Here is a 22913-nt window from a genome sequence, read left to right as displayed (position 1 = left end):
GGGCTTTTGATAAATTGACAGGGTTTAGAACCCAGAGTTTTTGTATCTTTGCAGGTTGCAACTACAGCTAATCAAAAAGACTGATGGTTTGTGAATTTCCAGGATTGTTAGTTCTGGGTCAATCATCTTTTGTGAAAACTTCTATGCAATCACATTCATCAGATGCAAGTTTAGTAAACAGTAAAAACATCACTTATCAGGTACTAAAATCTGCAAATGTGAACTATCAATCACTACCTTTGTTACCCATTAATACCATACAGTGCCTATAGAAAGTCTACACCCCCCTTTCAAAATTTTCATCTTTTGTTGATTTATAGCCTGGAATTAAAATGCAATAAAAAAATCTTTTTTTTTTTTTTTTTTTTTTTTTTTATTTATCTACACATCCTACCCCACAACTTCCAAGTGAAAAAAATATTCTAGAAATTTGTAGAAAATTAAATTAAAACTAAAATCTGAAATAGCTTGTGTTAAATTGTAGTGATTCACATGATTTCAGGACAAATTCAGCAGTTCCTGTGGGTTCCCTCTGCTGGGTAGTGCATTTCAAAGCAAAGACTCAACCATGAGCACCAAGGCACTTTCAAAAGAACTCCAGGACAAAGTTGTTGAAAGGCACAGATCAGGGGATAGGTATAAAAACATATCAAAAGCCCTTGAATATCCCTTGGAGCACGGTCAGGATGATCATCAAGAAGTGGAAGGTGTATGGCACCATTAAAATCCTGACTAGATCAGGCCGTCCCTCCAAACTAGATGACCGAGCAAGAAGGAGACTGATCAGAGAGGCTACCAAGAGGCCAATGGCCATTTGCATGAGCTACAAGTTACCAAGGAACTTGACAGAGCTTGAACAGTTTTGTAAAGAAGAATGGTCATATATTGCCAAATCTAGGTGTGCAAAGTTGGTAGAGACTTATCCCAACAGACTCACAGCTGTAATTGCTGCCAAAGGTGCTTCCAACAAGTATTAACTCAGGGGGGTGGAGGCTAACAGTGCGGAATATGGTGTGTAGATAAGTGGAAAAAATCCTCATTTAAATGCATGAAACTCTGGGAGGCACTGACACGACAAAATGTGAAAAAAGTTCAAGGGGGTGTAGACTTTCTACAGGCACTGGAAATACTGGAAATTGGAAATGCATTTTTATCATATGGAGGTACTGCAGCCTTTATGTTGTGCAGATACTTTTAAAACTACAATATGTCGGACGATGAGCTTAGCATCCATTAAAAGGATGCAAACTATCCAGTATCTGAAACATGTATTCTGTTAGACCAGATAATTATTTTAACAGACAGATTATACACCGCACAGATGGTAGCAAAAACAAAATGACTAGAAATGTGGCATCATCAGAAAAGCAAAAAAAGGGGACAAAATACCAGTGCCTCACTACAATGAGTGCAAAGAGGTTAATTAACAGATCCTCTTACACGATGAGATACATTTCACCCATATGAAGTAAGGACAAGGATCGATGTAGCCAACACCAGGGCTAGATGCTTTGGAGATTACATGGATGGGTTTGAAAGGAAAATAGGAGAATGAAACGGGAAGCAAACAGGAAAGGATTGCCAAGATAACAATAGAAAAGGAAGGACACATGGAGAAGAGAAAGAAGGAAAGAGTCAATAAGTAGAAGAGGCATTTGAAGACAAAGAGAGGGATGAGGAATGGGGAGCAGTGGAAAGGACTACATAAGGAAATGGGATGGCAAAAATACAGATGACAGAAGAGAAGAAAAATTGAGGACATAGGTAAAAAGGAGAGATGTTTAGATGGAATATATACAAATGAATTGGAAAAAAAGTCAAGACTTTCATAATAAAAAACAACACCAGCCATTAAATTCTATATCTTCAAATACACAAAACTGTCCTCAATTCTCCAGCAGCAACTCACAATAACTCTCAAAAAGTGCACTAATAAGAGAGTGCTGATAAAAAGTTTTCAACCTTTATGAAGAAAAACTGATTTTAGAAAGAGCTCTCATTACAGGTCAAACATTTTGTGAGAATGATATACCCTTTCAAAGATGGTGGGAGGTTTACAAAAAAGGAAAAGGAACTTTGTGTAGGATAAGAGGAACCTGTGAAGAATGTCAAACCACTACCATCCTGAAAAAAAAAAAAAAACACAATCCTTCACTGCTAATGCAACTGAAAATTGGCAGAATGATGAAGGAGCACTGGTATATGCTGGAACCCAACAACTAACCTCATTTTTTCTTATTGGATTTGATTCCAGCAATGGAAAAACCTTCAAATGACAAATAAAGCTATTGTGTCACTGGCCTTATAGATATCTTTCACTTTCCATTTAATCAGTCTTAATAATGAGCCCATTAATAATGAGATAACAGTACCAAACACCACGCCCACCAGTCCCCTGCTACCAGTACTGCCACCCACATGTGAGTCTTGTCAATACATCTTTCCTATAGTTTAGAAAATGTAGGAGTTCCTTAAGATATTTCCACTTTCACATGTCAAACTGACTACAAAATAAGCAGTACTGGGAATACATTTCTGTTGTGTAACCAATTCCAGGTGTCAAGTTATAACTTATAGGATCAAACAATTTGTCCCCTACAGAATGTTCAGATTGCTTTCAACTTACTGCAAGTTTAAATTCCCACATAAGACCAGTCAGTCAGTGATATGTAGAAGGCAAGGTGTATACTGCAAGAGAGACATATGGGGCAAAATGCACCCAAAACTGCAGACTGCTCCAGTAATATACAGTTGAAATGGTAAGTCAAATTAACAGCAGACCAGTAAACTAATCCAACACACTAGGATGTATATCTATGTCTTATTATGTGTCTGTGTACAACACCCAAACAGTCTACTTAGTTATCTTAAGGTAGTCTTGTTGTAATGTTACTCAGTGCTGAAATACAGCAGATGTGTTACACAATGTGTCATTCTCATAGGATCAGCCACTTTAATTCTGAATTAAAACCTTCAAGACATTAAGAATGAAAACAACTTCAGTCGATAACAATTTCTCAAGTGGAAATTCTTAAATACTGGTATACAGCAAGACTGAAAAAAGATCACTTTGAATCATAACCATCTTGAAAAATCCTGCAGAAACACAAGGTGTGGCACAAAGTGATAGAAACAGAGCGAGTAAACTAAACTAAACACAGACCTACTGTACTTGGTATGCTGACTTTTAACTTAATTTACCTTATCTTTCTTGGCACATCTGTCTTCTTCAGTTCAATATATTATCAAAAATATCCTTTGTTTTTAAGAAGTTACAGCACTCAAAAAAGGAGCTTAGACCATTAGATTAAAATAACCTGGTATCAATTAATGTAAACCCTGTATGTAGAAAACCTGCAGCACTGTAGATCATGCTACAATTAATAAACTAAAGGAAATTGATAAGTATCCATGTTATAATTCCCATAACACCTGCTAGCTTACAGAGAATACAATGAAAAAACTGTTGTATATAATACAGTTCCTTGTTCAAGTAATATAGATCCACAAACACAAAGTGATACTCTAATTATTTCCACAACGCCTCAAACAGGCTACTGTGGCTACGAAAAGGTAAGGTTGCATGGAGTCACAAATGAAACCATTGGCTCCATTCCTTTGTAAAACGATAGTAGGTTTATTAGCCACTGCTCCCCTCTAGGGAATGCTAATAAACAATGCAATGAGCTTCTGAATAATAAATTATTAGAAACTGAGCTGCTTCTTCTGCAGCATATGATCAGTACTTTCCTAATAAGCTAAATCCTGAACACAGCAATTTAATTACTAATTTTCATAGTGCATGAACAAATCATAATTAATAAAGGAATTGATTAATTCAATATTAATCTTCTCAGCTCCTCCTAAATCCTATGCACTGTACTGTACTATCTGGGGATAAATGGTATTGATTTAAAGGTGTTCCCTGTACAACCTATTGCACATTTTCCAGTACAGAGTAATGGGATCCAATTCTTTAAGACGACAAAAAAAAAAAAAAAAAAAAAAAAAAAAAAAAAAAAACACAACACACACAACTATGGGAATAGTCTCAAGCAATTTAAATGTTGACAACACTCAATTGCTTTAAACGGTGGTCCAACCCAAGTTGGTACTGACCAAAAGTAATTTCCATTTAATGGCAGCTGATGACTCATCAGAAAGAAAATCGAATAAGCATAATCCAGAAGATCTCAGGACAGCCCAGAATAAAAGTCTGACAGTAATATTTAAGAAAGAATGAATAAAACTAAACACCCATACTGACAGTGTGCCATATAACTGCAAATATTGGTTTGAGACGAATAAAGTTATGTTGTTGTGATAGATAGACCGAAGAATAGTTTATACTGCGCATCAGAAAAAAAAAAAATGTCGATACCTCGAGCATACAGAAAAGCTTTAGGTAGATAAAATCTCAAATTGACATAATATAACATAATAATACAACAGTTCACCTATGCATGTTTTCAGTTTCTGCTGAACTTCAAGTGCCAGCTCCTCAAATATTATTCTCAAGCCCAGAGGAAAGAATGAAAGCAGTATTAAATAGGACTGTACCAGGCTAGACAAGTTTAGCAAGTAGAAAAGTGTTCAAAATTTAAACCTCAAATCAAATATATATAAAATAAAAATACCAGGTCAATGAAGTCTGTAGTGCAGATGATTAAATGTATATGAGGCAGTCAATCCTTCCTTATTCCCAAATGTACCCACAGAATTTCAACATGGCATGCATGCTCACCTTAATATGAAATTGTATGGATAAGTAAATTCACAATAAAGCAAGGAAATGTACCTACCTATAGCAGTGACCCTCCTAATTCATCAAAAGGTATATCTGTGTGCTCCACCAACTGTATATTCATGTGTTAAGAAAAGTCAAAAGAGAGTTCTTAGCAAATACTCAGCAGACTTGAGATAAGAAATATTCCTAAAACTGCCAATGTATTGTCACCTGATCTGAAAAGGAAGGGAACACCTTTCCTGCAACCTAGAGCTGCCTAATCTGGTTAGAATGAAACCCTAGAGCTGTGGGGCTTAGTTTTGTGGTTGAAAGATTCTTGAGCTGCTTCTCACTTAACTAAAACGAGTTCCAGTGGTTCCTCCTCCTCCCGTTTTGGAATGCTGGCAAAAGTTGCCTCTGCACAAAGGAGGGAAATTAATTAAAAAAAAAAAAAAAAAAAAAAAAAAAAAAAAAAAAAAAAAGCTAGCAGAGCATCTATACAGAGAGCAGCTATTCCATAAAGAATGATGGCAATCCTTAAAATCAGCTAAACAAACAGATTGTAGAACTCCAGATGTGCTCATGGAGTATTCTGTTTATATAACAATGCCAGAACAAAGTCTGGAAAATAAAATATGTTTAAACCTAAATTAAATCAACTTACTTTATAACTAATTTCGACTAACTTTCCTAGAACCATATGTTTACTGAATTACCAACATCTATGCCAACTGGAAGAGCTGCATATCAACCACCATGAACAAGGTCATCCATTGGAAGAGATATGTAGCTTTAAGCATGCCAAGCTACATCAATAGGCCTACCGTTTGGTCCCAGCCTCAATTTGTTTACTAAACCATTACTAGGATTACAATATACCACTGTTCTCAGTTATGTTACGGATCCTTTTCCTGTTCATAGAAGCAACAGCTGTACACTAGCTCACTGTGGGTACTGGTGGTGTACATTACCATGGAAACACAGAAAGGAATGTTTTTGAAACTCATGGAATGTGTTATTAATCATTTCGAACTAGCTTAAAAGTTGCTTTCATCCTATGTTGACAAAGAAACTCAGAAGTAAAGTTAATTGTAATTTTGAGGTTGAGATTATAACCAATCTTGCTAAGGCACACGATTTCTTACAAAAATCAGGTCAATATTTGTACAGCTTTCTTTTAAAAAAAAGATTAAAAAAACAGTCCTTTATTTTTTTTAAACATTTTTAGTGAAGAGCCTTAACAATTCCCAAGCTTCTGATAACCACAAAGGGTTTAACCAGCCAATGCTTTAAAAAAAAAAAAAAAAAAAAAAAAAACATAGAACATGTCTAAGACTTCAAAAAAATGTACCCAACGATTACATTTTTTTTCCCCTAAACATATATTTATTTTCTCCTCAAATTACCAGAGCTGAAGACTGCAATTCATAGTAATGATTCTTAGTCTGACAATTCAGTAAAATAAATAAATACAAGCATAATTATGTGTCTTTATGAATGTAAACTTTTAAAAGTAATTTGTTTTGTCGTACTGTATTTAGTAAATTGTTTAGCCTTTACTTGATAGTACAGATAAATAACAGAAATGTCACTATAAAATAGCCAGCCTGGTCAAGTAGTAGAAAAATAAAAAGCATCCCCATTGATGGGTGTTGTGTGACTTTACCTCCCACAAATGAGCAAATCCACCCCATTACCAAGAAAAGTGAAACCACAGCCACTTAGAACCTCACTTCATCTCAAATCTAACACAGAACTGGCTCAATATTTTAATTCTAGTGCTTAAATAATTCATATTAAAAACAGAATATCTGCAGTCCCCAATTCGCTAAATAAATAATAAGTTAAAATTCTAACGCTCTCAACCTTCAGCCAGAAGCAGCTTTAATTGCAATGTGATTATGGGGTACTGAATCTAGGAAGCAAAATTATACTCTTCTTGGATACAGTCTTCTAATTCTTGGCTAGCCTTTCCTCGGTCAAGTAAAAGTGGAGGCAGCTTTTAAAACAGGGGTTGGCAACTAATTAAACCTCTTACTAAGTACAAAGTACATATTAATTGAATCATTTTAGAATGTCTATCGAGGAATGAAGATACTTGTGTAAAGTTTTTTGTGTGAAAAGAATGTAGTTTTGGAGTTAGATTATGGGTTAGTTCTAAGGACCCTTGGATTTATAGTTTGCAAAACATGACAGCCCATTAAAAAATCTTGCTACACAGTATTTTGTTGAACCATTTACTCTGAAGTAAGAAAAAAACAAACAAAAACTAATTCTGGTTTATGGAATTGAAACTATGTGCCACCCTTCAATTTTACTACATATATGGATACTGTTAAGTATTTTTAGGTCACATTACAAAAAAAAAAAGCACACATCAAATGACTGTATCCCAAACATTTGTGGATAAGTTATGCATTTATTGAACCACTGCCTGATGAGGTATATGTTAGTGGTACTAAATTGAAATCAAATGTATTACACACGGTAAATGTCAAGTTGGTTATCCTTCATTTTCAATACATGTAGCACCAGGAGAGCCTGTTATTCCACCACTCACTGTTAAACATGCAAAGACAACAAAAAGAGCATCTCGTAAGAATTTGACAGGTGAAGCTAAGACTAACGAGCACATGTTATTCGACAAGACACCTTGTGCATCTACGGCATGAGCAACAACTGTCTTTGGATTTTCCAGGTTAACAAGGAATAACGTTCCACTTCACATTCAACAGGTGTGTTACTAACTCATTGGCAGGTCACCATTTGATTTCACCTATAGGGAAAAAAAAAAAAAAATCAGACCTTACAGAGCATTCCCATTCTGCGACAATCAGAAAAAGTACCATAAATTGCCAATTCTGCAGAAGTAGAAGCTCAACTAATAGGCTTAAAAAGTAGCTTTTCAAAATAAACTGGTTTAAGCAGGAGAAAGTCTCAAATGAAACCTACAGACATGCCAGAACATGACTTGAAATGGCATGTTAGAAGAATAATGCACTTTTCAGCAAACAGTAGACAGCTGTTTGCAACATGTTACAAAGCATACAAATTATTGGCAGTATACCTGGTATGAACCTAACTGCTCATACAAGATCTTGTATAATAGGCAAACCAAAGCAGTTCAAAAGGTAGGGTAGTGGAATTACTTCAGGGGCAACTCACCGATTGATCAACTTACCATAATATTTGCAATTGGGAATGTAACAGCAAAATGTAGTGCGCAGGAGGTAGCAAATCTATTTTTATACAGTAAAAGTGTGCCCTGTAATAATTTAAGGTGATTGAAGCGAACAAAATCATTCCACACGTTTCCCATACTATGTACATGCACTCATTATACAAGTCTCAAATGTTCAGCAACATGGTGCTACACTAGGTTAAAGACACTGCATCTCTATTTGCAGCCCTTGATTTCAGATAGTTTTCCATTGTCATGGTCATTTCACTTGGAGTGAATTTGTCCCCCATTCTGGGGCTTCTTTCCTGTTAATAATCAAATGGCACATTCAAGACCTTCATAGAGTGGAAACGGACCACAGGCAAGGACAGTATTTCATTGGCTGCAACCGCTTAAAAAAATGACACGCACAAAGTTCTAAAAAAAATTAGAAAAGTCCTGCCGCTGACCAACAGATAAAAAAAGAAAAAAAAAGACAAATATTAATTTAATTTAACCCCCAGAAAGACCGAGCTGTGCCACGCCATCTAAAACAAAGAGTCTTTCTGGGAGGATACAAAAGGGAAATCTGATACCAATAGCTACTTTCATTAATATGTTCAGCTGTAAGCCTTAAAACAGTGCTGTATTCACTGAAGCATGGCTGCCCTCCCATCTGGATTTCAGCCACTTTAATACATATCATTAGTGGTTTATCTTTATTTCTATCCATTTACAACAGGCAGTGCCACATACACAAACACATTTTAAGGCCAAACTAGCATCGACAGCTTTACTCACAACACCAATGAACTTATATTCATGATGAAGAAGTAATTAAATAAAAATTAATTTGATACTAATGGGTAGTATCAAGCAACCTGTTACACGGGTGGACATCACGTTTTATAATACACAAGACTAATGGTAACCAGATAACTGTGCAAACAAAACAAATGTTTAAATTACTGGATCGTATGTGCTAATTTATTGTATGCTTTGTGAAGCACATACATCTTGGTTTATTATATCAAACAAGCGAACACTCTAAATCCCAGAGCACACAGATTTGCCTCGAAATATGCAGTACGCTCATTGTGTTAGTTTTGTGTCTGGTGTAATGGTACATAAAATGTCGAGCTGTTTTTTATAATATTTAAATCAGTCCTTGGAAATTCAGGCCTGGCATGTGATTGGTTAAAAACTCAGACAGATCTAACTATTGCCCTTGTGACGCTGCTTATGGTCAATAGTAAAAAAGTTCAATTTAAAAAAATAACTCCCTCAAGTGCTATCACATTGAACAGCCTCTCTCTCTTCACACAACAAAGCAAAATGGCAGACAACACCAAATGAATTACAAAATATACTACAAAGCACAAATGTGCAATCACTAAAATCATTTTCAGTGTTTTCTGACTTCCTAAAATTCAAACAAATCCAACTCAACGATGTAAATAAATACAAACTCAACGGGCTCCCCCGAGAATTCTCTGCCGCAGTGAGAAAGTCAGATGGACAGTTCTATGCCAAAAATAGCTAATAACTATGTGCAATGGACTTTAGAAACATTACTTTCTTGACTGATTTATAAAACAAATATAGACCGCAGCTCATAGTGGGAAACTAAAAGGCCCAGAGGAAGAACTGTAGTTACCTCCAGGGTACAAGTGGTACTCTAACATTCCTGTGGCTTCGAGCATTATAGTCCCCTTGGTAACTATCGTTCTTCCCTCGGGGGCCATAATTTCCCACAATACACCCCCCATCTACAGTCCATATTTACTAATTAATTAATATATTTTAGTGGGCCCCCTAAACCTAATGTTACTTTATTATTATTATTATTATAGTTTATTTACACTTGCCTACTGCTTTTCTCTTACGTATTCAGCTAATTTCATATCTCGATGCATGTGTGTCATGACTCATGACAAGTAATACCTATAAAGTGATTGACATTGTGTCTGGTGGTCAACTGCGTCTCAAAGAACACTTCGGCTAAGAAAGCTTGCTTCTTGATGAGGTGTTCTCCTAGACAGAGACTACTCTGTGTGTGTGTGTGAGTGAGTAAGAGAGAGATATACATACATACATACACACACACACACACATTGTATATATGATGATGATGATGCACACACTTTTCTCCAACTTTTTACTTTCTCTAATAAGAAATCATTACTATAGTGTTTAGAGTAAGACCTTGAATCAATTAACTCACGTAAAGACTGATTTCAGAAAAAAAAAGTAGTTTGACTTTCCACTCAGTTTAAATCGTCCGAGTCCTTTTTTTGCATGCAGATAATAATTTAGTTTAATAACAATGTTAACGGCAATACAATGGAATACTGATTTAATACTAACTATTTATTTAGAAAAAAAAAAATTAAAACAAGCTTTCAAAACATTTACTGCACTCTGAAAAGGCAAATAATGAACTACATTCAGAAGACACATTTCAGCTACTGTATCCCTAACCAGCAAGACACATCATTTGCAGGGGTTGCAGCCCACACTTGTCTCCGATACCACGAATGAAGCACACACTACAAGGCAACCAGTGAACTTGTTTCATCAAGTGAACTTAAGTTTTAAAAATGCTGCTACACAGTTTCAGAGTTCAACACGATAAACACATATTTAACAGACAGTACTTACACCAAACGTTTTTTGTGTAGATAGACTGGATGTTTCCTTTCACTTGATTACTTAAGCGCAATCTACAAGGTGTAGCTGTTTCTGCAGACCTGCCTGGTTCCTTCAACAAACTGGAGTACGGCACACTTGAAGTCTAAATTGACATTAGAATTTTGCTTTTGACTAAAGACCACATCCTTCTGTCAGTCACGCAGTGCATAGTTTCAGCTGGGCTCTAGTCCAAGCAGACATGAAACTATTCTATTTTTGTCTACCATCAGGCAAGCAACACTGTATTCTTAAAGATTTTGCGGTCAAGCATGGAATTGCAGAGTGGTCAGTTCTGGTAACATGTAATTAAAGACTTTGTTAGGTCTAAGTTTGTATAAAAACAGTAGAAGGTAAATAACTTAAAAAAGTGCAAAGGAAAAAAAAATCCGAACCACAAAACAGTAAAAGCTGTATAAATAAATGACCTCGGCCAAAATCCAGATGTGCACCAGAAAGGGGGGGTGGGTGGGGGGGGGGGGGGGGGGGGGGGGATTTGGTGGTGGAAATACAAGTCCGTGAAGAATCCACACATGCAGAGAAGATAGTTCTCAAAACATGTTATTCAGTTTCTTTCAAAATAGATGAAATCAAGAATAAGCCTTTGTTTAAAATGATAAATGTTTTGTTATGTGCAGACATGTTATTTCTGGAATTTTACCATCTAATTTTATAGTCAGGGCGTCTCGTTTCAGCACAGCCCTGGAAACTGTGGTCTTCTGGAAAACTGAAAGCTGCTACTGGTGGTTTAAATTACTGAGAAACACATGTACTACTTTGCTAACTCCACATATAAATCATATTAAGCAGTGGGAGCAGGCTTAACATTTTACTACAGTTATCAAAATTGATTGTGAACAGTCTAAGATATCATTTGGGGAAAAGAACACAAGCATATTTGTCTCCCGGTTTATAGAACCGAATGTTTCTTTCACATGTTCTACACTGTGCCCCAGCTCTGACCTCTAAAAGGGGTGTACAGTATCCCTGTGTGTGTGTATTAGGTTAGTGTAGGAGAATATACAGTAAAGCTTTATTTTGCGAGGCATGAGTAAGTATTTAACTGCTATGTATGTATGATAATTTACATGTTTACAGTATACAATCATTGCATATTGTAATCAGTTGTTTACTGATATGCAATTCTAAACCAAGTGATACTTATTTAATAACTAACTTGAATAATCTATCGATGTCTACTAATGCTGGATTTTAGTTTTAGGAAGCCTTTAAATTGCAGTGGAACGTGTACATGTTGGTATGTATTGGTTATTGAAAGCCACTTCCTATTTAAAAAATGGAATGGGTGAAACTGCTATGCAATAGGAATCTTATTTCTATCCCTGCTGTAATGATGAGAAAGTTTACCATACAGAAGAATAATTTTCTGGGAGCAATACGCTACATTGCCTCCATGTATTACAAGTACTGTATATTTGCATAATAAAAATGTGAAATCCTAAAAATGAAAGTTTAGAATCTCAAACATGACTTAGATAAAAACCAAAGTATATAAAAAGACGATTACATATATAGATTTAATTTTTTTTTTTTTTCACTGCCATCTAATGGTGAATCTGTTCTTGTGAGAACTACTGTTTTTTGGAAATCTTACAAACAAGACAAGGTTCTGAAAAACATTATGTATTGTACTATTTAGAAACCAACAACAGAAAAAAACAAAACAGCAAAAAAATGAAATAAATTAAACAATAGTTATGTTTTCAAAGGTTGATGACTATATACAATGATACTCTATCATTATTATTATAATATAATATATAATTATTATATTATATAGACACACATTTATATTCATCATTTATAAAACAAACTCCTATTTGCAGATTTTTCAAGAACATGATTTCATAGCATGCACACACACACACACCGTACAAAGCCAACACATTTACGTATGCTGTGATTACAATAGGGTTGTTTTCAGGTGGGCATTTCCTTCACATGCCTTGCAGCAGGTTTCATTTCAATATGGTATTTTCTGAGCAATAGTAATCAAATAGTATATGAATTCTCTACATTTGATTGAACAGGTTAGTACAGACTTAAGTGAACCTCCAATACATTAACTATTATAATACATGTCATGGGTTTCCAGTTGAAGAGGACAGATTCTGGAAAGGTTCTGTCCCTGTCTGGTGGTGCAGACATCATGCCCATGCGATAGAAGAGCTCTGCAAGGCATGAAGCCCCTCACGGTGAGAAAGTGTCTTGAGGTTAAAAAAATAAAATTAACCAAAAACACAAAAAGATAATGTGAAAACTTGAATTGCCAAAGTAGTATGTACTATACAAAAAGTACATTAAAAAAAAAACACATTTTCTATATACATTTCTAGATTTCACAAAAAAAAAAAAAAAAAAACATTTACAAAAGGATTATTTTTAAGAAGGCTAAATAAGTTCAGTAGGCCATTTTTATTAACATACCTTACGCCCCTAATGACTTCAAAAAGGCAATTGTGAAGCACTACTTTCATTACAAGTACAGTATATTGCTTAAATGCATGTATTGCTCTAGTCTAAATATGTTATCCGCAAACCCTTACCATGTCTGAATTACAATCAACACAAACGCTTTACACTGTCAATTGGCCTTTGAGTATCAGTACTTAACATTTTTGAAAAATGACACATGCCTCAATAAGTGGTTCACAATTTAATAGAAATTAAGTCACAACAGGTAACATATCAACACGTAGTTTGACCGTGTCGTCGCCCACACACCACCCCTCCCCTCCCCTCCCCGGAGGTATGGGGAAGTTAAGGCAAAAATAGGGTTTTAAGTTAATCATATTAATATTATCACTTATTGCGATGATCCATCCTCTTGATTTTGTAGTTAACTGTAGTTTTCAGCACTGATGCGGGTACCTTCCATTTAAGAACCAACTTTCTTGAAAAAATATGCAGAGAAATCTGAGGCAGGGTGAGCTCGCAACCAGACCAAATCGCCTTCTAGAAATAAAATTCTCTTCTGCGACAGTTATAACTTTTAGCCTGACGTGCTTGAGCCTTACTAACTTTGGCTCAAAGTGGTAAAATCCAGGAATTTAAACAAATACTACCAAACATGGCATTGCTTTTCATTTTGCAGTATTTGCCAGATTCCAAGGATACTGGGTGATCATATAAACCACAGCTAAGAAAATAAGAATATGCTTGGACAAAACAAGGGTGTACTGTAGCTGTGGGCAAAAAGTTGTTGAGTATGGTTGGGGCAAAAATAGGGCATGGGTATAAAATCACTGCTGGAGTATGGCCGACACGGTATGCCAATGGAAAACAAAAAAAACACACACACACACACACACTTCTATCTGTGTTCATTAAACTACTTGAGAATACATCATCTCCCAGCCTTAGTAAAATGGAAAAGGAATCAACATATTGTGGTTATACAGTATCCCACTATGCAGTAATAAAAAGAGGTACATGGTATTGAAAATCTGATTCAATTATTTTAAATGCACCAAGATGGTATATCCAAATCCCAGCACATATACACATTTTCCATTGGCTAAATTCTCATTTCTCCTGTAATTTAATTTAAAAATGTTCAGTTCCCATAGGATTTGCATCTAAATTGTGTTTAAAGATCTGTAAAATTAAATTACATCGGATTTGTGGTTAGGAGAATCCTTATGAGTCTGTATGCCTACAAGTTTAGGAATGTATTATTGGGAATAGGCAAGTCCACACAATCAATTAGGAGGACCATCAAGTAAGGAAAGGTTCTCTACAGATGAGTGTCTGCCAGCCCAGTTATAAGCAGATATTTAAAGGTACATATTTCCTTGCCATAACACAAAAAATTAGTTTATCATAACTACTGTACATATTCAATGGGTTAATTATGGCCAGTACTGTCAACACTAGAACATCCTATAACATATAGTGACATTATGCAGATTAAAATTAGGCAGATACATAACTATTTACAGATTTAAAATGTTTATTGTATTGTATCCTTTGTGAGCATGTAGCTCTGTTTAGTATCAGTACCAGCACTTGTGTTTTCAGCAGCAATTAGCTGTCATAAGGCTTCCAAATTATTAGCTTTACAGAATGCCACAGTCTCACTGTAAAACACTGCTTTAAAACAGAAGCTGCTGTCCATAGTAGGATTTTGGAATTACAGTTAGGTAGAGGTTGAAAGCAATTAACTATAAGGTATCAGAACTAGACTAGTAACACACGGCCAGGAATAGAATTCCAACAACAATCACTGAAGTAAACGGAGTGTCATCCTCATAGTGGAAACCTTCCAGTAGCCTACAGTACCTGTACTAGAAGTTGGGTGACGAATAGTTTGCATTTACAAAATGACTCATATGGATAATAACTTAGTAGATAAAGAAACAGCCAGTATCTATTATGAAACCGATCATTCCGATGCATAATTTGTCAGTATAGCACCGTTTTAAAAACATCTGTTTTACAGGCTGCAGTGCCCAATACAATTTGACTATGACAATGGATACACTTGAAATATGGAATTTCAAGCGCTGTATATTACATACCGTATTTACTCTTAAAATGCAATTGAACAATATGCCATCGACGCAAAACACACGCTACAGCTTGGCAGCCAGGAAACACATTTTATAATAAACTGTGCTTCTTACACATGGAATGTGCCTTTACCTGTTTTCCCCTGTAACTTGAAGAAGACGTGTAAATGTGTGTTAGAAAATGCACCAGTTTCCGAGTGTTTTTCCAATATTGTTTGAACCAGCAGCGAGTTCAGTCTCACTCTCAGGTGTGTTTAACAAAACAGCACGTGCAGCACACCTGTTTCACATGATTTAACCTTACCTTACATTTCGTAAGCAATAAGGCACGACATGGTGTGGGATGCACCTGGGCGTTATGGCTTTAACCGCCCAGACGTGTGGATATTAATATCCAACACTCTGAAGTGTCCTATTGCGCTTATAAAATGGATCAACCAACATTCCAAAAAACTCTAAACAAAAAAAAAACCCCCGTAAAAACATGTTTTAATTAACAAAAAAGTCATTTTTTATTAAATATCCTTCCACCTCTGCCGGACCTTAGAAAAAATAGTTCCTTAAACATAAAACCAAAAATGCATTAATTAAAAAATCATTGCAGATGGTGAATTGAACATTGCCCTTGAAAGTGCAGTTTTGATTCGTTACACTTCTTGTAATTCATGGTTTATTCATTACATTTTAAAGTAAAATATTACTGCCCATTTTCATCACAAATGAGTCTGCCTTTAAATGACTTGCCCGTTTTTGAAAAAAAAATTGCTGACCCATGGTGATATGCTGTGATATCAACACCCTCATGTGACCTATTTTCACCAATCAGGATAGAGTATTTAAAATACACATTTTATAACTTTCGCCTTTCGGGCTCATATGCTCTAAATACTGCACTTTGTTCTGAAGCTATATATACATATATATGATTATGGCAATACCGTACACGGAGACTCAACCACATGCACTAATCAAAAGGTCAAAATAAAAGAAAAACTTAAATTATTCCATTCACAATTTACAAACAGAAGAGTATAGGCTATAACGGGAAATGTTAATCACGGATGGGATCAAAACTGGGAGTGGTCCTATAATTAATGTTAGGACTAGGATTATTAGGTTGTGCTCAGAATCAGAGTTAAACTTGTTGACGTGGGCATGAGGAAACATTTGTATTATTATTATTATTATTATTATTTATTATTATTATTATTATTATTATTACAGTTAGATTTTGTAATGGAGTTAAAATAAATGTTTGTAGCCTGTCAAATAAAGTGGAACAGGATTCCTGGGGAGAAATTTCACCTGATGCCCTGAGGACCCAGATTGTGTCCTATTCTTCATGGGTTTGGTGGTTGACAGGATAAGAAGTACCCAAACCACCAACATATATATATATATATATATATATATATATATATATATATATATATATATATATATATATATCTATTGTATATCAATCTTATAATGTAATGTCAAGTAAAAGTATGTAAAAACTATCAATGTTAAAAAATAAATGAGATGCAAATAATATGAGAGTAAGAGATCTTGAATTACTTTTATTGGGTTCTTGCTTTGTAAAATGAACAGGCATTTTCCCTCTATTAATAGAAACAGGAGTTAATTAAAGGTTGGAATTAACTTCCCTTCCACTGTGGTACCATTCAACCAACGGCAAAACGCCATTGTAACTACAGTCCTTGTGCTAGCACCGCCCCATGCTGTGGTACAGAATCTTTGGTCTGCTAGGATCCTGCAGCTAAATTGCTAATCAATCTGTTAATCTATCATGCTTGGTGGATATACATTTAAACAAAAGCAAAAGTAAAAAACTCTTCTGACCTGCAATGAAACTATAAGGCATAAGCATACTCACCCAGTTACCAAAAAGGCTAGCAGAATAGAAGCAAAGAAAATAGGAAACTCCATGCCAGTGTCACATGCTCTTAAGTGTTTGCAAAGCTTCAGTTTACAGTAGCAATGTTAAAGCTTAAGGGAATCATCTCACAAGTAGCATGGTTTTTACATTTAACAAACTTTGCAGTAGATTCCAATGTTAGCCCTATCCCTGAATCTCACATTCCGTGATGTAATAAACACGCCAGGCAGATGGAATGACAGCACCCCAGTTGTGGCATCATCTGATTATCTGGAAAGAGTACCTTCAAACTGGCAAGCCAAAATTCAAGAGCAAAGGTCTACCTTCTGGTTAATGGGGCTGTATTTCATTTTTCTCTGGAGTGTGTAATAAGGAACCGATGACTTTTCTTAAGTTCTGGCAGGCTTTTTTTTCTGAAGTGTGATGAGATGAAGCAACAATGATGAACTGAATGGAATGATGAACAAGGACTTGTGCTCACAGACATAAAAAAAGTCACTTCCACCTACATCATCTCTATGGAATAAGACAAGTATCCCAGTCCAACTGTATCTAAAATACATTTTTAATCTTGCTGAAATTCACAATGGTTACAATACTGAGGGGTTTTTCTGTTTGTTTTTTTTAATTTTTTTTTTTTTGTTTTTGTTTTAACATACTATACAATCATGTTATGAAATGTTTTACATCAAGGCACAACACACAGCAATTTACAGATCAGCCTTGCTAGGCAGAATTTTAATGTAATCCCCGAGATACTAGAGTGCTGGCATGACAAGTTTGAGCAGCATGGATCACATTGCGCATATGTACTGTACGCCAAAGGATAAATAAATCATCAATGCTATCATGTTCTTATTTGAAATAGATTTGCATAAAAAATGAATAGATTTAAATTCAGGATTTTCTTGTAATATACATAACAGAAGTGCTCTATTTTTTCTTTGCCAAAAGCAAAACAAATATTTATAACATCAAGAGGACATGAAGTCAGTCCTCTATTCTATATGCCATTCTTCTGTAACGGAGGAGAGTGGAGACATGAGTTTACCCAAAATAAATGTAATGTTGCCTTGTTAAGTTAAGTTGATCTGAAAAAAAGCACAGTTTTAAAAATAATGATTAAAAAGTACAAATTTAGACATGTCACAAATTCACATTTCCAGAATAGTTATGATTAGACCAATCAATTACATTAGGCTACTTGCAAGTTTTGGTATTAACCACTGACTGTAACTGAATATAAAGGGAACATTATATCATATAAACATAATTTCAGATTTAGAGGCAGCTACAGATTAAACAGGATGACAGGTTAGGTCAATTCTACACTAATTATTGGATTATCAATATTAGCTACACAAACTTAGTTAGCCAGCTAAGCAGTTTACAGAAATGTCTCTATAGACAATACTTTACAGAACATGCAAAAATTGATTCATTACAACTACATGCTATCCTTAAAATGAATTTGTCTCGACTTTTACTGTTTGTAGGACTGTGTTTGAAGTCTGTGTAAAGAAAAGGACTGAAACAACTTTATAATACTAGCAAAGAATGAACTGAGTTGCAAGTAAAAGATGTTAATGCATTGCTCTCAGTTGTTTCTCACTAGTTTTATACAGTTCTAGTTGTATTCCTACGTGTATATTTGAAGTAAAGTTCTATTCACCCTGTTCCTGAAGGTCATTTCTATTCTACAGCTGGATATCTCTCCTTCGCCTGCCAAATGCCTTGGCTCCTACGTTGGTTGGTACAAAGTTGCTGTTACCCATCCCTCCTGATCTGCTTAGGAAATCTGCCAGTCGGTGAGTGACACAAGTGGCTGTATTACAGGCCCGTTTCTGTGCTGTAATGCTGCAGCATGGAAGGAAAAACAAATGACGGTTGAGAACAAATCAACCTTCATTCAAAACACAACATCAATTCCTTTTGAGCAAAGTGAATAGACTTAAATAAATACATTACTTTGTTATATAATTTACATTTTACTTGAGTGAGAAGAGTACCACAATATAGATTATTTCAATATACAAATTTAATTCCAAATGATCTACTATTACATGGCAAAATAAAAGTAACAATATAAACTCAAAATTCTAAATGGAATGCACTTAATTGGATAACATATAATTCTTACCTGTGTATCATCTTCAAGAGTATTTGTTAGAATATTTTAATATATGATCTAATAATGGGCTACTTTAGTCTGAAGCAGTCTAAATCAGGGGGAACCAGTTACTAATAGTTCAGTTCATTAAAATATGTCTCCAATAGCTGTCTATATGCTTGCTTCAGTTATGCATGCGGCTAATATAATATATATATATATATATATATATATATTATATATATATATTATAATTATATTATAATATATATATATATTCAATTAAAAAGCAAGAGGTTTCTCCAGTAGAAATCATAAGTTTATTAAACATGAAACTTAGTACTTTGAATCAAGGATTCATTTACTCCTTACCATGAATGATTACCAGAGAAGTCAGAAAAAAAAATCTAAAGAAACAATTATTTTAGGCTAACCATAGTTGATTTTATTAATATAATTTAATTATTAAATTTTTATAGTAATATAAATCCAACTCTAGCATTCTCTGTCGAAAATTGGGTTAAAAGAAACTAACAAAGGCTTAGCAATCAAGGTTGATATCAAGTCAATCAAGCAGGGTAAATCCACATGCATCAAATTAAAAAAAAGGGGGGAGGGAGAGAAAAGAAAGGTTTCTTAGTTGCTTTGAAAGGTTTCTTCATAGTTTGCGTAGAGTTCATTTTCCAGCTCATTCACAATGTTTCTTTTCTTGCCAGGAGTTCCAGCTCCGACATCAGTGCGAGGGTAACTTTGCAATTTGTGCAACTCCTGCGACAGTTTTCCCAGCACACAAGTACTCAGATTGGAGCAGCGTTTGGAAATAGTTCTATCCAGGCTGTAGAAAAAGACAACATGCAAAAACAGGCTCATAATAACAACATGCACTCATGCATACTTAGTTCATTCTTAGCACTATCTACTTTAATGTAAATACTACAGGCAAATGTCATGCACATATTCCATACTTATATATTAATTGTGTTATGAAGCCTATCAGACTACTAAACTCTGATAAGTTACAAATAAATATAATACATCTACAATATAGAATACATTTAAAAAAAAAACATGCCTTTTTATTTTTACTATCTTGTATTACTGAAAGGACATGCACATCCATTGTTTAAACCACTTAGAACAGTTGAGATATTGCATGCATCAGCAATTCATTCCCTAGCGCATTTATCAGCAGGCAAACAAGCTTATTCAAATTATTTTTTAAAATAAACAAATAAATAAATCCATGCAAAGTTGTGACAGAAAATGGAATAACATTTTTGTTCTTTCTTTCTCCTGTAAGATTGAACTAATCTCTTTTCTGACCACATACCTCTAAATCCTGCACATTTTAATGCAAACAGTGACAGGCCCACTGTAATAGGAGTCACAGTGGAATTGCTTGTAATCGTATGAAGGGAATGACAGTTAAAACACACCAGTGGACCATTTTGAGAATTGTGACTGTTAAAAATGGAAGGATAACATTTTTACTTTTAAAAGATATTTTATATTATGTATTTATGCTGGATGCAGGTATAATAAAAAAAAATATGTCATACTACTGGAAGAAAAAAAATGTGGTGTTTCATACCTGTTTCTGTCGGTTACTTGCTGCTCAAGTTCTTCTGTTGTCATTTGCAAAAATTCTTTTACTAAAGCATTAAGTAGCCTTCGGGCTTCATAATCACTGAGTGTCACACGATCTGTCATAGACTCAAGCCCAGTTCTGCAGGCAAAGAGTGAATGATAGTTAAATGTAACGATTGAATGCTAAAACAAGATAGAGATCCCTGAGTGCATTAAAACAATCAGTTAAATGTGTTCCATTTATAGTGCTAAAAGACACACTGTAGTTCAGAGTTAAAATTGATAGGAATATCAATAGCAAGAACCGAACAGTAAATAACAGCCTTATTTAACTTAATCAAGAAAATGCTACTGAATTTGAATAATGAATTGCTGTTTTCTCTGGCACTGCATTTTCTTTATAAAGTGTCCTCTTGATTAGGAAATTAAGTTTTCTGAAGATAATGATTCAGTTAAAAAAAATTAAATACATTGCAACAAACCTGGCTGGAGCTGCATGTGAGCTGTACATCTGACACACAACCAAGGCATAAGCAACAAGGAATGTAGAGATCTTCAACACAACCATGGTTCCCTAAAATTGAAAGATAGCTTTAGGTATTCTAGAGCAGTTTCTAACTAAAATATACCTAAATAATGAGCCACTTTAACAACAATACCAAAACAAATATATAAGGTTCAGTATTACCTAATAAAAAGAAATAACTGTTTTCAAATATGCTCCTATACTATTAAGTGTACAGCAAAAACATGTTTTAATAGGAAATACGGCATTATTTAAAATATGATAACTTCTGTCAGTTAGAATGCTTTTTTTGTAACACTTCACTGTTGCTCTGTTGTGGTTTTCATAATGGTTTATGTAAAAAGTTTAAAGTGTAGTTCACTATCAGTTGGTCTACCAATTAACCACATCGCACTTAAATGTGTATATGGCGAATATCCAAGCATATATTACGTTAAGAAAACAGCTCAAAAGACTAAATGCTGCTTGCACTTTTAGAAGTGAACAAAGCAGGTTATTGCATTAGCAGTATCATTAAAAATATTGATTGCTGCAAGCCTTCCCTTGGGGATATGTACATTACTCTAATGAACTAGAGTCTAGGTTCGCAGAAAGCGTAGGTTAATATACAATATTTGTCCTCTTGAAAATCCACCCAAATAAGATTTATATTATACTGACATAGGAAATCCATTCAAGAATGACATTTTCTACAACAGGAACAAAACCACATAAAACATTATAAAGCACAAAAACCTTCTTGTTACATGAAATTAAACTACAGTAGTCTTGCATCGTTCTACAAATTGCTACCAACAAAAGTATATGCACAGTACACAACAATTAATCAAAGAAAAGAACAAAAGAAAAGCAAAAGCTCTAATAAATGGCTTACCTTACTGTAAGTATTAGGTCTTCCTGTGAAAAAATAGATTAAGTTGATTTCTTTCAACTTGTAGACCAACTCTTGATGCTGTTGAATGCAACTAAGGTGCACATCCCTATATATCTACCACTTAGGTTTGTGTACTCACTGTGTAGGTGTTTAATTATCATGCATCAGCCAATCACAGACTCCAGCTACAGAGGCCAGCCAATCCGCAACCAGCTCTGAGATCTGGCACTCTAATAAGTGATATAGCACTCCAATGACGTCATTATTTAGTCACTAAGTGTTTCATTCACAAAATCTTCCAGTCATGTTGACCATTTGATATCTAACTATGCATTGAGGTCATAAATTAAACAGGAGCAAATCAAATGAACGGTCACAGAAATCAACTCAAGCAATACATATTTTATGGGCTTCCAAAGAAGCAACATTGCATACTATTTGTCAAATGCCAACTCAATAAACACAATCCACAGACTTTGATAGCAGAGACATCTGCTGTACGGAATTGTGAACTGCAGCTGAACACATGAGCATTTTTCCTGATCAGTCTTGACAGGGTACTGCAATAGCTTATTTAAACTAGTTACACAAAGTTTTCATAATTTAATTCAATTTGGATTGGACTCTCAGATGAAAGTATATGCTTTTTCTTGTTTAAAAGATCTGTAACTGTTCAATGTACCATTTTAAGCAATAGATATAAAAAAAAGGAAATTCTTAAACAATATTCTGCCATGTTATCTCTCTAAATATATTGTAATTGTGTCTAAAGAAAGAAACAGTTTAATTCATTAAACAATGTAATTCAACCTGTGGGCATTGTTTTAC

The 22913-nt window shown here is 34.7% G+C and overlaps 2 protein-coding genes and 1 long non-coding RNA gene across 7 annotated transcripts in view; 1 reads left to right on the top strand and 2 right to left on the bottom strand.

Moving 5' to 3' along the window:
* Window positions 1–10905, bottom strand: part of LOC121295064 (protein inscuteable homolog) — a 48318-nt gene extending 37413 nt beyond the window's left edge. The window contains exon 1 of one of the 2 annotated variants that reach the window (XM_041219363.1): window positions 10548–10905. The gene's annotated coding sequence lies outside the window, so the exon portion shown is untranslated. Of the gene's footprint in view, window positions 1–4802; window positions 5175–10547 lie in introns of those variants that run through there. The other variant, XM_041219364.1, reaches the window with a different exon arrangement.
* The window catches only part of LOC121295067, a 131724-nt gene extending 111821 nt beyond the window's left edge, over window positions 1–19903 (top strand). For all 3 annotated transcript variants that reach the window (XR_005946846.1, XR_005946848.1, XR_005946847.1), the window contains 2 exons: window positions 18692–18796; window positions 19815–19903. This is a non-coding gene — a long non-coding RNA (uncharacterized LOC121295067). The remainder of the gene's footprint in view (window positions 1–18691; window positions 18797–19814) is intronic.
* Window positions 16617–22654, bottom strand: LOC121295066 (calcitonin gene-related peptide-like). 2 transcript variants are annotated; one of them, XM_041219370.1, is made up of 5 exons: window positions 22091–22654; window positions 21168–21259; window positions 20690–20824; window positions 18661–18845; window positions 16617–18079 (listed from the first exon to the last, which is right to left on the bottom strand). In XM_041219370.1, exons 2-4 carry the CDS (start codon window positions 21251–21253, stop codon window positions 18686–18688), a joined length of 381 nt encoding a protein of 126 aa, XP_041075304.1. In that variant the 5' UTR covers window positions 21254–21259; window positions 22091–22654; the 3' UTR covers window positions 16617–18079; window positions 18661–18685. The 2 variants fall into 2 exon arrangements, with proteins under 2 accessions (XP_041075304.1, XP_041075303.1); XM_041219369.1 differs by having other exon boundaries at window positions 16618–18079; window positions 22086–22643.
* Window positions 22655–22913: the final 259 nt, after the last annotated feature.

Source organism: Polyodon spathula, chromosome 19 (assembly GCF_017654505.1).
Source record: "Polyodon spathula isolate WHYD16114869_AA chromosome 19, ASM1765450v1, whole genome shotgun sequence".
Taxonomy (NCBI): domain Eukaryota; kingdom Metazoa; phylum Chordata; class Actinopteri; order Acipenseriformes; family Polyodontidae; genus Polyodon; species Polyodon spathula.
This window is presented reverse-complemented; position numbering and strand designations above follow the sequence as displayed.